General features: G+C 38.1%; 1 protein-coding gene across 13 annotated transcripts in view; it reads left to right on the top strand.

Moving 5' to 3' along the window:
* The window catches only part of Ralgapa1 (Ral GTPase activating protein catalytic subunit alpha 1), a 253,765-nt gene that overhangs the window by 28,108 nt on the left and 210,020 nt on the right, over positions 1-15,637 (top strand). For all 13 annotated transcript variants that reach the window (XR_008218314.1, XM_052738549.1, XM_052738556.1 and 10 more), the window contains exons 2-4: positions 4,051-4,161; positions 4,820-4,869; positions 11,424-11,481. Coding sequence is in view for 12 of the 13 variants with exons in the window: in XM_052738549.1 (XP_052594509.1) it covers positions 4,051-4,161; positions 4,820-4,869; positions 11,424-11,481 (219 nt within the window). In the remaining variant the exon portion in view is untranslated. The remainder of the gene's footprint in view (positions 1-4,050; positions 4,162-4,819; positions 4,870-11,423; positions 11,482-15,637) is intronic.

Below are 15,637 nucleotides of genomic sequence, written 5' to 3'. Positions count from 1 at the left end.
TATATCAACCCAAACCCTGGCAGCTGTAGGGCCATGGACCAAGACATGGTCCTATGCTCAGGCTCAGATGTCACTATGGCCCCAGAGTGGCAGCACAGGCCATCTAGATTAGGATGGTCCTGGTGGCACTGTGGCCCCTGGACACCATCATGGACTCAGGGATGCAGGTGTCTGACTAGACCCTGGTCATCTTTGTGACTTTCAGTGGTTACTGAAGCTGTGGACATCAAAACAGACGCTGGTTGCTGCAGGGCCAGGGATCCAAGTATGGCCCCAGTGGCAGCATCTTTGGACACCAAAATGGCCACAAAATGGCACCCCCATGGCCTTGGTGGTAACATGGGCCATGGACATCATCACAGACCCCAGCTGCAGCAGGACCACAGACCCAGATATGGCCTTAGGCAGCAGCCCAGGCCCAGGCGTCACCCTGGTCCCATGTGGCAAGCAGGCCACCAACACAAGCCCGTTCCTCTCAGCCCTTGCTTCTTCAGAACTGCGTCTTACCACTACATAGAAACCATTTCACTTCTCTTTCTCTCCGATTTCACCACCATATATTTGCTTATCATATTGACCCAAGGCACTGGGCGGGCATGTGGGTGTTTCAGGCAGGCTGGACCATGAGGACCCAGGCTGCCCCATGGTTGTCTTTCACCCTTCTGAGCCTATTTATTTATTTATTTATTTTTAAGATCTTCACTTTTTTTTTATTCTTTTGTAAAGACTAGCATGCTCAGTTTCACTGGGTAGGCAGTCTTGAATAATCCACTCAAGGTCTCTTAGTCCAGCTTGATGAAGCCCATGTCCTTCAAGTACTGACAGAAACACTGACAGCACATGTTCAGCCGTATTTCCAGATAAACGATGGTGGTTAGAGCAGATGTGCTGAGAGCACCCTGGCTGACCTCCGTGGGTGAGTCCAGTGGAGCTAGCTGCTGCTGTCCCACCTTCAGACGGCCATCACGGAAAACAGCCAAGGGTTTGATTTTCAACCAGCTTCATTTAGTGAACTTTCAGGGACTCATTTACTACTCAGGCTTTAAAAGGAAAACGGATGAGTCTGGAGAGATGGCTCAGCAGTTAAGAGCATTGGCTGCTCTTCCAGAGGTCCTGAGTTCAATTTCCAGCAACCACATGGTGGCTCACAACTATTTGTAATGGCATCTGATGCCCTCTTCTGGCACGCAGACAGAGCACTCATATACATAAAATACATAAATCTTAAAAAAAAGGAAAGCTGACCTCTGACCTTTAGATTTTTTGTTTACATATATGCTATAGTATTTAAATGTTTTAAAATATGTGAGAGAGAATAAATGTATTATCAGGTTCTTAAAGGTTATCCTTTTTTTAAAAACCCAAAAGGAACATCTGAAAAATTTAATTTGTGGAAACAAAAGTCTAGAACTATCCTGTTACTTAAATTTAATATTCCCAAAGGTCTACAAAGCATTCCAAGGCCTGAGTCATTTTTAAAATTCAGAAACCTTCATATGAATTTCTGGTGAAATGTTTATTTAGTTTCTTTGGGAAAATACTGGTTCACAAACGCTTTCAAACAGAAGTATTTGTGAAGATAAGTAGTATTTTTTATCAACTTTTTTTTTTTTTTTTTTTTTTTTTTTTTTGGTGATAGTGACAGGTGGGTGGATCATCACCTTGCAGAACACTTCCCCTAGATTAAAATGTTAAAGGTTTGTTGAAGAGAGTAAGTCACACTCAGTGCTCCTGAAGACTGTGCAGTGACTAGGATATTCCTGGCCACTGTGTCGTCATTCATACTCATTGCACAGAAGTAGCGAGAGCCTTCAACAGAGACGCAGACACGTTAGTGGGCATTTGGAAAGAGTACAATTTGGTATTACGGTACAGAATCGATTGAATTTTCCTGTAACCTATCTGTAAATATCCTTTCTTTTCTGTTTTCTTTTCTCTTGAATTGTTGTAGAGAGCTTTTTACTATTGTTTTCAGAGTTATTAATTTTATTTAATGTATGAATGATTTGCCTGCATGCCTGTCTGTGTATCATGTGGAGGATAGAAGAGGGTATTGGATCTCCTGGAACTGGAGTTACAGATGGTTATAAGCCGTCATGTGTGGACTGGGAATTGAACTTGGGTCCTCTGCAAATGCACCATGTGCCCTTAATGCTGAGCTATCTCTGTGGGAGGGAGAGGAAGAGGAGGAAGGAAGATTTTAAATACGTGAAGACGTATTATATTTTATATAGTTTGGCCTTGCTTTTTCCTCTGCCATGTAAACTTTGTGAATTGACTGTCAAACATTTTACCAGAGGTTTTGTTTGCTATTGTGTTTTTAAAAATAAATATAGAGGGGCTGGAGAGGTAGCTCAATGATTCTGAGCAAGGACTACTCTTGCAGAGGACCAGAGTTCAGTTCCTAGCACCCACATCAGGTGACTCATAATCACCTGTTAACTCTAGTACCAAGGAATTCAGTGCCCTCTTCTGGTCTCTGTAGATAGTTGCACTCACATGCACATTCACACAGATAAACAGGCATACACATTATTTAAGGTAAAAATAAATCTTAAAGTAAGAAAGAAAAACAAACAAATCAGCTTAATTTTGATAGACTCACCTCCCCTGCTTAGTCAAGTCTAGCTGTATAGCCCCAAGACTGGCCTCGACTTTGTAATCCTCCCATCTTAAACCCCACTGGAATTTTAGGAGTGCGTCACTGTGCCTGGCCTCAGTACTTGTTTATTAGGCTTATCCGAGTGTGCAGCTTCCAGGCTTTGTTGATAGCCATATGGGAAGGAAATTGAGGGACAATATCTCAGCTCCTAATATGTTGGGAAGTCTTTGGTTGAGGCACGTTTGCTTTTGAGTTTTTGTTTTGTTTTGTTATTCTCATTTTCTTGTTTCTCTTGGGACATTGTATTTTTAAGCAGTTCAGAAAGTTGAGATGTAACTAATGTATTTTCTTCTCATTTCATAGTTCTTCAGTGCATTCAAAAGGAAAATGTTTTTCTTGATCACAGTTGTCTAAAATTTTTATTTTCATATTCTATAAAATATATTTGTATTCTGTGACTACTTTTCTTTGTTATATTCAGGTAATAGGTAGTTTTTATAATGCAGACTGTAAAGTATAGCAGCAGTTCATAAAACTTTGAACGTAATTCTGTGTTTTGAATTCCCATATATGGTCCTTTCATTTCAATTTCATCATCTAACTTTCTGTTGTGCATAGAATTGTATGTTTTGTTTGTATGCTGTACTGACAAATTCTTGAGAGCAGTCTTTGTTTGGGTTTTATAATCCTCAGATGCTCATTTACAAAGCCTATTGTTATGTTATTTATTTACTGAATTATCATGAATTATTCTTACAATAGTTCTTTAACTGTTAGGGGAGATATTAGAAAAACTGAAGCCATGAATTGAAAATAGATCTTATTTTAAAGATTTATTTATTTACGTATTTTATGTACATGAGTGTTTTTGTCTGCCTGTACATCTACACACCAGAAGAGGGCATCTGATCCTGTAGGACTACACTTATAGGTGATTGTGAGCCACTTTGTAGGTGTTGGGAATTGAAGGACCTCTAGAAGAGTAGCCACTGCTCTTAACCACCGAGTACTCTCCATCTCCATTCCCAAAGATAGATCTTTGAGGTAGTTTTTTTGAGTCAGTCAGTCCGTCCGTCTCTGTGTATCTTGACAGGGTCTCATTATGCTTCTTAGGCTAGCCTTGATGTCATGATCCTCCTACTTCAGCCTTCAGAGTAGCTAGGATTACAGCTGTGCACCACTGCACCCAATTTTGACATTGATTGCTTTTATACAACAAAGACTATGGTAACTTGACCAATTTTTTTTAAAACTAAAACTGAAATATATAAAGGCAAAAGTTGCAAAAATGCAGAAACAGTTATATAAATGTTTGTTTCATATATAGAATTTCAGTGCAGATCTTTGACCTTGAAGGAAATTTAGCACTATGAATGTTTGCTAATCACCATTTAACCGTGATGGAATAGTTGCTAAGAACTGTTTTTTTTTGTTGTTGTGTTTTTCAGAGAATGCAGAATCTATTGACCTTAAACAGTTTTTTGACCAACATTTTTCACATATATACTATGTGTTTTTTGAAAATTTTGTGACTATTGAAGCTAGTCTTAAACAGAAAGGTAAGATATCAGCATATATTCTGACTTATGTTTCTAGTAGTCGTAATCATCAATTTAAAAAGAGGAACTGGATTAGAATTTTAGTATTGTTTTGATACCCTTCTAACAGTATCATCAGCTGTATTTGAAAGGAAACAAACAGACTCCTCTGACTCTCCTTATTGTTTTGTGAAGGCTCAGAATATTTGCATTTTCCTGGTCTGGTTTCCTCCACCTACCTTCTTTGTTCTCCCCTAGGAATGTTTGAATAGTAATAGGAATAGTGTTTTTCATGTTGAGAGCTCATTTAGAACCCACAATATATGATGATTTGTTATTAGTATAACCTAAATATTATTATTATTATTATTATTATTATAATAATATTAGTATAACCTAAATTTTGTGTTTATCCTGGGGATTGAATCCAGGGCCTTGTACATGTTAAGTGTGGGCTTCCCAACCCCCATACCTAGAACCTAAATTTAGAGTAATTATGCTAAAGAATAGAGAGGGGGCTATAATACTGTCTGTATAATAAATAGGCCACACTTTAGCATTTCCTAAAAAAATCCCTGAAGAAAAGCTCAGGGATTGAAACATTTAAGTTCCTTAAGTAGTTATATTTTATACTATAAAATAATATATTTAAAGTATTTTTCTGTTAAAAATATTTCAGGTCACAAGTCTCAAAGAGAGGAATTGGATGCTATACTTTTTATTTTTGAGGTAAGTGCTGTGAATCATACCTTTTAAACTTTTTCAAAAATAATTCTGGGAACATATGAAGAAATATAATTATTAGATATATAATGAAACACAGTTAATCTGCCAGCTTTTTGCAGAACTTAATTTATAAATTAAAAATGTATCTGACTGAGTTTGTGTATTTTAAAGGTACAGTGTATTTTTAGGGACAAATTATGTTTATGCTTTTGACAACACAAAATTAATTTGATAGCATATTTGCAAAATGAAAATTTTTATAGTTTACACAGATTTTTTTTTAACCTCTAGAGCCTTGGATATTATATATGAGTAGAAGATTTAGCTTTCATTTATTTATTTGTTTTGCTTTTGTTTTTTCCTAAGACAGGGTCTCTGTAGGCAGTGTATCTCTGTGTCCCAGCAGCCATTCCCCAAATAACCATACAGAGACTCAATATTAATTATAAATGCTCGACTAATAGCTTAGGCTTGTTACTAACCAGCTCTTATAACTTAAATTAACCCATTTCTATTAATCTGTGTGTTACCCTGAGGCTCGTTTACCTCATCTATGAACCTCCCATGTTGCTTCTTCTGCATCTGGTTTGCGACTCCTCAGACTCCACCCTTCTGCTTCCCAGCATTCTCTCTGCCCTGAAAATCCTGCCTAGCTATTGACCAATCGATTGGCTTTTTATTAACAATGAGAGCAACACATTTTCACGGTGTACAGAAGGATTATTCCACAGTAGGTCTTACTGTGTAGCCCTGACTGGCCTGAAACTTGCTATGGGGACCAGTCTGGCTTTGAACTCACACAGATCTGCCTGCCTCTGCCTCCCAACTGCTGAGACTAAAAGTGTGTGTCACTGTGCCAGGATTTTTCACTTAGTTTTGATACAAGGTCTTATAGTGTTGTATGACACTATTCCTGTGGAGATGTGGACAAACATCTACTCACTCCACATGGAGAACTGATAAAAAAAAAAAAAAATCAAATAATGCCTCACCAGAGTCTACCTTGATGAACCAATGAGTTTCCTGGGTCACTTACAGAAGCATGAATGACTCAAAAACAGCTGCAACACTGAAAGCCCACCACAGCATGGGTGATAATTCTAGAAGGTTGGAACCCTAGAGCTTTGTGCAAGACACAGGAAATTTCTCCTTAGCAGTCCTTACTGTTTATGTAGCTTTAGGGCTGGGGAAGGGGGTGCATGTGGTAAGATTCAGGGACTTCCTGAGACTTGTGAATTATTTACTTTCTGAGTCTTAAAGAAATCACTTTAGAACTTTCTGAATCTTAAGGAGCTTCCCTCCAGGATGGACTGTTTGAATTGGGAGGAAATTGCTATACAACACATATAGCCCAGGCTGGCCTTGAACTTCTGGTCTTCTATCAACACGTGTTGGGATTAAAGACGTATACCACCACACTCAGCTCATACTTTGTGCTCTAAGGCCTTTTGTTATTAATTTGAACAAAATAGCCTTGTTTTTAAATTGTTATTTTATATCACTTTGAATTGTTCTGGGCAAATATTCATAAATAAACAGAAAGCATAGCTTGGAGGTAGATAAGCTCTGCTAAAATTTGTTTATATTTTCAGCACATTCAAAAATTAGGCCCCTCTCATTCGTACTTTAAAATAGCTTATTATCAGAGGAAATAGTCATTGGAATATTCTTGTCTTTGCTGAGAATTTAGAGACTGATAGAAAGCCAAGATTAGAGCTGATGACTCTGGAGACTAAGAGAGAGCATAGAAACCCGTTTCTCCTAGTGGAGATGGCTATGCACCTGAGGTCCTGTTGCTCCATGGGGAAAACTTAGAAGGAGTGCTCCAGCTGGGCGTTGATGAGCACGCTGGCCACCTAGAGAGAGGAAGACTCTCTCTAAGAATGACTGTCTGGACATGGTGGTACATGCCCGAAGCGCTAACCTTTGGGGGGCTAAGGCAGGACTTGCAAATTTTTAGGTCAGCTTGGGCTACATGGTAAGACCCTGACTCAGAAAAAGGAAAAACAAAACAAGGTGCTAGATGACAGTAACTGATACTCTGAAATTCATTTCATTGTCTTGAATCCTTTGAAACCTGGTTTTATTTGGTAAGTAAACTACCTTCAGTGGTTACATGAAGGGCTTGCTTCTAAATGGAATAGTGAACACAAATGTTTGGGGAAGAGTAAATGTGTCCCTGGAGAATGCAAGATAATGGTTGCTCTAGTTCAGGAAACAAGGTGACCTATGAATTAAGAAAATTCCTTTTTAGAAAATGGAAATAATAGAAAATACTAAAAAATATGCTTTCCTGTGTGTAATACAGGACATCTGTGTTGTCGATCGCTACATTTCATTAGGAAGAAGAAGTGAGATGAAGTGGCTTGTTTTTTAGGGGGTAGTTTGTTTGGTTTTTCTTTAGATTGAATCCTAAATCTAAAGGGATTTACACCTGGTGAGTACACCTTCTGCTCCTGGGAAAAGGGAAAACCTCCAGCCCTGGGATTTTCATTTTTCCAAAAAAACATTTAGTCCTTGTGCTGATTTTCTTCTTAAAATTGGATGGTAATGTATATATCTGTGTTTTGAGACAAATGATGAAAATCATAAAGTGACTACATTCTGGTTAAAAAGCATCACTGTATGTAATGTTAATATAGCACAAGATTTGGATTCTGCTTTTTCTGTAATTGAAGGCACATAAATTTTGGGGGGCTTTTTATCCACATTAGAAATTAAAGAACTTAAGCTGGACATGGTGGCTGTGTGCCCGTAACCATCGAAGAACATCATGATTTTAAGACCAGCCTAGGTTAAATCCTGTCTCTAAACAAATAGAATTAAATCTAAAACATAATTGATTGGAAGTTAGAACTGCTTTTGAGTAGCTCATAAACTTATCTTTTCAACCTTTCTATAATTTTATCATTTTCCTCACCAAAACAGAATTATGTGTTTGTTGGCTAGCTGTGGGAGACACGTCGGAAAGCAAAGATTAAATTTATATGTTTCATGTTAGGTCAGCGTATGTGCACATGATGTGTGGGGGACACATGCCACTGCACACATATTGTGGTTAGAGGACAGCTTTGTGAAGCTGGTCATCTTTCTACCTTAACATGTGTTCCAGGGATCCAACTCAGGTCTTTGCAGTGTCTTTCTTGCTCCCATCTGTCTGTCCCTAAACTTTATGTTTTCTTTATTGTCCTCTTTTATGGAATGGACTAAAGGAGATCCTATCAAAAGAAAGAGACATTTAAAAAGTACCTATTATTCTCTGGTCAGATTAGTGTAAAGGCACAGACATGGAACTAGGCATATTGAAGTAGCGTTCTTGGTCCTTTCACTTGCTAGATTTCTAACCTAAGCACACTACTCAACCCATTTCTTTATTGGTCAAAAGAGATAGTTGGAGCCAGGCAGTGGTGGTGCATGCCTTTAATCCCAGCACTTGGGAGGCAGAGGCAGGCGGATCTCTGTGAGTTCAAGGGCAGCCTGGTCTACAGAGCGAGATCCAGGACAGGCACCAAAGCTACACAGAGAAACCCTGTCTCGAAAAACCAAAAACAAACAAAAAAAGAGATATTTGGGTTGATTGAAAGGACCATTACATAAAGTATCTAGTTTGAGCTTATGAGCATCCTTTAGTTAATGATGTGGCTAAGTAATAGTTATAACAGCAGCAACAGTAACAAACACACAGTGTCATTCAGCAAGTGGATAATGACTGAGCATAGTTTCATAAAAATTTAGCTATTTTGCTGGAATAATCTGCATATACAGTAGAAAAGAAATAAAGAACAAAATTTCAAAGTATTAGATATAGAAAGTGTTTTAGCTTCACTATAAAGCTCCAAAATTTAAAATTTTTTGCTTTCTTACCTATGTCCATCATGGCATCCAAGTACCTCTGGGCTCACATGAATTAATTAATTAATGTAGCATGTTCTATCTTTTCTTTTTCCCTTTCTCCTTTTCTTTTTTCCCTAACCTTTCCTTTTTGCTTCTGTTCTCTTCCTCATTCTTCCTTTCCTTTTCCTTTTCTCTTTCCCTCCCCTCCCCTCCCTTCTCCAGCCCCCTTTCCTCCTCCTCTTCTCCCTTTTCTTTCCCCCTTCCTTTTGTTTTCTGCTGCTGGGTATTGAACCGAGGACTCAGGTTCAATGAGATTTTTATGAAATCAAAATATTATCCTAGGTTTATTGAAAAGGGAAAGGGGGAAAATCTATGCTGCAAATGTTAATTGAAATCTCAAGAGTTTTATCTACAATGCAGAAATCCTAAGTAAAAAATCATTTTGAAATATATTAGAATCAATATTTAATAATGAAAGAGAGTCCTGGTTTGCCTTTCTGTTGCTGTGTAAAACATTTTGACCAAGAGCAACTTGGGGAGGAAAAGGTTTATTTCAGCTTTTACTTGCTGCTAACGGTCCATCACAGAGGGAAGTCAGTGCAGGAACCTGGGACAGGAACTGAAGCAGAGACCGTGGAGGAATGCTGCTTACTAGCTTGCTCTCTCACTCATGCCCAGCTAGTTTTCTTATGCACTCCAGACCAACCTGTCTAGTAATGTACTGCCCATAGTGGGCTGGGCCTCCCTACATCAGATAGCAATTTAGAAAAGGCCCCAAGCTGGTTGTTGTTGGTGCATGCCTTTAATCCCAGCATTTGGGAGGCAGAGGTAGGTGGATCTCTGAATTCAAGACAGCCTGGTCTACAGATTGAGTTCAAGGACAGCCAAGACTACACAGAGAAACACTGTGAGGGTGTGAGGAAAGGCCCCACAAGCATACCCACAGGCCAATCTGATTTATGCAATTCCTCAATTGTGTTTTTTTTTTCTTTCCAGGTGACTCTTAATTCTGTCAAGTTGACCAAAAAAAAAAAAAAAAAAAAAAAAAAAAAACCCCAATCAGTTCAGTCTATTCCTTGTCAACTTGATACACAGATACATTACTATTAAACCATAACCTTTCCTTTCTTGTTTATTCCCAAGATATGTTAATATCATAATACAAAATACAGTATAACTTTAAAAGTCCCAGTCTTTAAAAACTGTAACTCTTTAGAAGTTTAGTGTCCCCTTTAAAAGTTCAAAAATCTCTTAGCTGTTAGCTCCTATAAAATAAAACAAAACAAAACAAAACCAAGTTCAATATATTTTTTCCCAAGAAGGAAGAACCAGGGCATAGTTATAGTCAAATCTGAACCCAAACCCAGCAGTATAAGGAGCTCAGTGTATGCTGTATGGGACTCACTTCTGATCTTTTGGGCTCTAAAGAGCTTTGGGCAGCTCCACTTTTCCAGCTCTGCCATCCACAGCACACATAGCTTGTTTTTGAGCCTCAAACCAGCTCCACTTCATAACTGCTGCTTTTCTTGGCAGATGTCCTGTGGTCCTAGCATCTCCCATATCCTGCAGCCTCTACTCTTAACTGAGACTCAAACCTTACCATTGACCTTTCCTGGTCTCCCTGCAGGGACTCCAACCCTGATAGGATGGCAAGCCTCAGCTTCTCTCCATGACTCCTTCAACTTTGGGGTCCCCACTGAAACTGAGAAGGCTTCACCTTCACTAATGGCTTCTTAGGACTTCTCTGCAGGGACTCTAACCCTGCCACATAGTACTACAAAGCCTTAGTTGCTCTTCATGCTGCCAGGGGAATCTTTATGAACTGTAGGTTTCATTGAATTGGAGAGCCAGCACCAGATAGGGCCAAACCCACTAGAGAAATTCATCCTTAGAATTCTGTTTCTCTAGAGCCACTCCTGGTACTCCAATCTGTATTTGTGAGGCTTCTCTAAAGCAGCACACGCACACGCACGCGCACGTGCACTCGCGCGCACAAACACACACACACACACACACACACACACACACACACACACACACAGATTTATTAGATTGGCTTATGTGATACATTCTGGGTAGTCTCACAGTGGCTGTCTCATACTGGAGAGACTGAGAATCTGGTAGTTACTTAGTCTGTGAACTTGAAGGTTAGCAGACCCAATCTGGCACTGAAGCCTAGAGGATTCCTGGAGGGCTGCTGGTCTTCAGTCTACTTTGGAAGTTGGAAGAAGTCAATTCTAATTTCAGTGAAGGAATGCTGAAGCAGCGGGATGGATAAACTTGCCAGTGAGAATAAGGGCAAACAGGCAAAAAGCAAAACTTCCTTCTTTCATCTACTTTTATCTGATCTGCTACCAAAAGGTATCATGTAAATTTAGGGCAGGTCTTCCTGATTCAAGTAAATCCCTCATAGGTGTTCCCAGATGCTTCTTGCATTTTAGTTCATTCCAGATCCAGTCAAGTTGATAACCAAGGTTAGCCATCAAAAGGAGACCATACTTACTTTTTATCACTGTTAAAGATAAATTCCATTCATTTTTCTCTTCCAAAATTTCTTTAGTATTACTACTTTTTGGGTGGGAAAGTTCAAATATTTTACTAGTTTGTATTTGCTATACTTTAACATAAGAAGCTCTTAATGTGGTCCTCTAATATTTCATACTTTACAATATCTTGACACATTATTTAATTTTACTCTTTATTTTGCTTATATTGATTTTTAGAAAATTTTACAACTCCTTCCAGAAAGAATTCATCAGCGATGGCAATTTCATAGTATTGGTAAGTAATATAAATACACACTTCACATCTGAAATAAATTATATAATGGTTTCTCAGTTATTGTTAATGAGTTCATGGTTTGTTTTAGTGAAAACAGAATATAAGAGGCTAGGGGGATGGCTCAGTAGGTAAAGTGCCTGCTGGACAAGCTACACCCTGAGTGCTGATCCCCAGCCCCCAGATCTAAAAGCGAGTGACCACATTCATACAGTAACCCCAGTGCCATGGTGACCTACCAGTTTATCTAAAACCACAGATTCCAGGTTCAGTAAGAGACCCTGTCTCAAAACATAAGGTGGAAAGCATCAATATTAACCTTTGGCTTCCACTTTTCACACACATATGCATGTGTTCATGTATATACATGAATTTAGGATGGAACTAGGTATAGTGCCACAGGTCTCTAATCCCAGCTACTTAGGATGCTGAGGCCTGAGGATCACAAATTCAGGGCCTGCCTGGGCAAGCAAGACCCCATCTGAAAATGAAAGAGCGAGGAACGAGCTGGGTATAGAATTCAGTGATGGAGTACTTGCCTAGAATGCGTAAGATTCTAAATTTGATCCTCAGTACTATAGAGAGGAAAATACAGGGGCAGATTGAGAGTTTAAGACTAAAATTTAAATGAAGGGCCAAGGGTTAGTGGTAAATGTCATGGTTTGTATGCGAGGACCTGGGTTCAATTTCCTATAAACACACACAAAAAGTAGGCAGAACAGATGAGTGGAGGAGAGAGGGGAGGAGGAAATCTATTCATGTATATATGTTGATTTGGCACACAATATTTTTTTTGTGATCTACCTCTTCCTTTACTCTGAATGCATTAGCAATGATGATGAGTTATTTTTAAAAATGGAAGTAGGCTTAGGCAAGATAAATATCTTCGTGAATCAGAAATAGGAGAGAAATGCAAATGCCAAAAAAAGAGAATCTACAAAGCTGTAACCTCTGGATTTCCTGTTTGTTTTTTGTTATAGGGTCTCACATAGTCCAGGTTGGCCTAGAACTCATTATGTAGCTGCCTTCCCCTCAACTGTGCTCATTTGTGCAGCGGTCCTACTGCTTCAGCCTTTGAGTACTGTGTAAACGGAGTTTCTCTGTCCCACTCCATCCCACAGCCGCTTCCAAATAATCATTTACAAATGCTTGGCTGATGCCTCAGGCTTATTACTAACTAGCTCTTGTACTTAAATTAACCCACTTCTATTAATCTATGCATTGCTACATGACCCATGGCTTACTGGTCCTTTGGCATCTTGCTCCTTGGGCAGCTGGCTTTCATCTGCCCCTACTCCACCCTTCTTCATCTGCATTCCCAGTTTGAATGTACCGCCTAACCTTACCTTGCCTCACCATTGGCCAAACAGCTTTATTATCAACCAGTGAGAACAACACATATTCAAATAACGGTACACAAGGACCATCCCACAGCAGTACTGAAGTAATTTAGGGGCAAATTCTCACTATGTAGCCCAGGCAAGCCTTGAATTCATGATCCTCTTGCCTCCGCCTCCAGTATGTTGGGATTATAGGCATATACTCCATGTATGACTGTGCCCATGATTTGAAAACAAAGCAGGAGGATTAGAGTTAAGCTTACTGTTGCTTGAAGTACCAAAATATGGCTCTCTAGCTCATGAAACAAAAGCTGAAGAGAAGACAGAAAGAGAGAGAGAGAGAGAGAGAGAGAGAGAGAGAGAGAGAGAGAGAGAGAGAGAAGAAAAGAAAAGAGTATGTTGCAGGTTACAGTCAGAGAGAAGAGAAAACAGACTTTCTGTTTATCAAGAAACAAGCTTAAACAACGAATTCAGGTTTTGCTACATTCAAATTATAACCACAGGGCTCTTGAGCTGTTATTACAAAGTTGTCATGATTAATAATATTCCAAAATTATGTATAACTTGTGAAAATTCATAAATGGTGATTTTTCTCTGTCACTCAGATGATTCCTACAAGTTGTCGGCTTTTATGAATTGTTAATGAAAGAAACTGTAACTGTAGTTGATTTAAAAATAACTTCATTCAGAGATACAGTTTGCATAAGTAAAATGGATTCTTTGAAGTAAGATTCGGTGGCTTTTAGAAGATAGTTCTCCTAATCCAGTTTTAGGAGACTTCTATCCTCAACTAGTCTTTGAATCCATTTGTTGTCATATGTCAGCCTCAGCTGTGTTGTGAACTCTAGGCCAGCCTGGCCCAAAATCCAAAATTAAAAAAAACAAAACAAAGGAAAACACCTCACAAGTTTTTTGGAAGAACTATTTGTTTTATCTTTATAATACCAAAGTCAAGGATTTCTTTATATATAGAAAGTACACCTAAAAATAAAAGTGTTGGTCCTATTGAAATTTACATACACACAACACACACATACAAACACATGCTTTTTGCCGTTTTTTTTTAAAATATTTATTTATTATGTATATAGTATTCTGCCTGCATGAGTCCTTGCAGACCAGAAGAGGGCACCAGATTTCATTACAGGTGGTTGTATGCCATCATGTGGTTGCTGGGAATTGAACTCAGGACCTCTGGAGGACCTCTGGAAGACAGTCAGTGCTCTTAACCACTGAGCCATCTCTCCAGCCCTCTTTTGCTGTTTTTGATATAGTTTCAAAAGCCTAGACTGTCCTCTTACTGTGCAGCTGAGACTGGCCTCTCCTATCTCTGCCTTTATAGAGCTGACAGAAAATTAGTAGGCAATATACATAATGAACTCTTAATATTAAACAAAAACAAAAACTTGAGGGCTGGAGAGATGGCTCAGTGGATGAGAAGATGTGCTGCAGTTCTAGAGGACCTGAGTTCAATTCCCAGCACCCACTCATAGCAGCCTGTGATTCCAGCTCCAAGGGAATCTGATGTCCTCTTCTGGCTGCCAGCAGCACCACACACATGGCATTCACTCACACAGACACAAACACATACATGTAACTAAAAACAATACAGATCTTTAACTTAGAAAAGTCTGTCTACTTGAAAATTACAAAAGGACATGACAAACAATTGAATAAAATTTGAATGGACAAACAAAAGGTCATTCTTTGTCATTAGAAACCATCAAATGGAAACATTTAAACTTAACACTAATTAGATTATCAAATTTTAGAATTTGTTATTGGGTTGTATGCTGCCATCATATACCAGAGCACAGTTACGCACTGCATCGCTTGGTATTGTTAATCATCATTATATTTTAAAATTTCTTAATATTTGGTAAAGCTGAAAGTGAGTGCTTCCTTTGCAATTTATATATCCTAAGAAAAGTCATATATGTAGCAGACAATCATGGATATTATAGTACTCTTGATAGTGGCAAAAATTTGGAAATAAGCCACATGTCTTTATATAAAGAAGATATATTTTTGGTATATTTGTATAATGATAAAGTATTAAAGTAGTTAAAATGAATTATCTAGAGCTACATAGACCAGTGTAGATAAATTTGAAAAGCTAATATTAGATATGAAAAGCAGTAACTTATAAATGAATTGCTGTGTATGATACCCTTTATATAAGGTTTTAAGCAATTGATGCCAAGAAATGAATGTATTTATAAGTAGTAATATAAAAAATATTTTTGAAGTGATAATTCTAAATGTATATAATGTTTTCCTCAAGAGAAGAAGGGAAGAAAATGATTTAAGCTTCAATGTGCCATTGATTTAGGCTTCAATGGTTAAGTAAAACAAAGATAAGTGTTTAAATCCTAACAAACATAATATTGTATTTAGATTTGTTCACAGTGAATGATGTGCTTCTGGATGTTATAGTAATGAAAATAATTATTAGGAAATAGTGGAATTAATTAATATTCTTTTGGTTAATTAAAACCTTTTTACAGTAGCTTTTTGTATTAGTGGTAAAATACTTTATTAATATTTTCAGTGTAAATAAGAGATGTAATAGATTGTTTTGTTAAGCACAATTTTGGGACCAAATTTTGTCAATAAATAAATCATGTTTAACTGTGTTGAAAGGTGACTTTTTTATAAGCCCCTCTGACCTCACTTTTGATCAAAGGGTTACCAAGGTCACCGAGAACAATTTAGAGATTGCCAAGGACTTGTTTAAAAGTAATTTCAAGTCTGACCGAGAACTCTGACATTTATAAATAGAGAAGAAGATAGGGATAATTAAAACCATGTTTTTCTTT

Source organism: Peromyscus californicus, unplaced genomic scaffold, assembly GCF_007827085.1.
Source record: "Peromyscus californicus insignis strain IS unplaced genomic scaffold, ASM782708v3 Scaffold_15__1_contigs__length_86483966, whole genome shotgun sequence".
Taxonomy (NCBI): Eukaryota; Metazoa; Chordata; class Mammalia; order Rodentia; family Cricetidae; genus Peromyscus; species Peromyscus californicus.
This window is presented reverse-complemented; position numbering and strand designations above follow the sequence as displayed.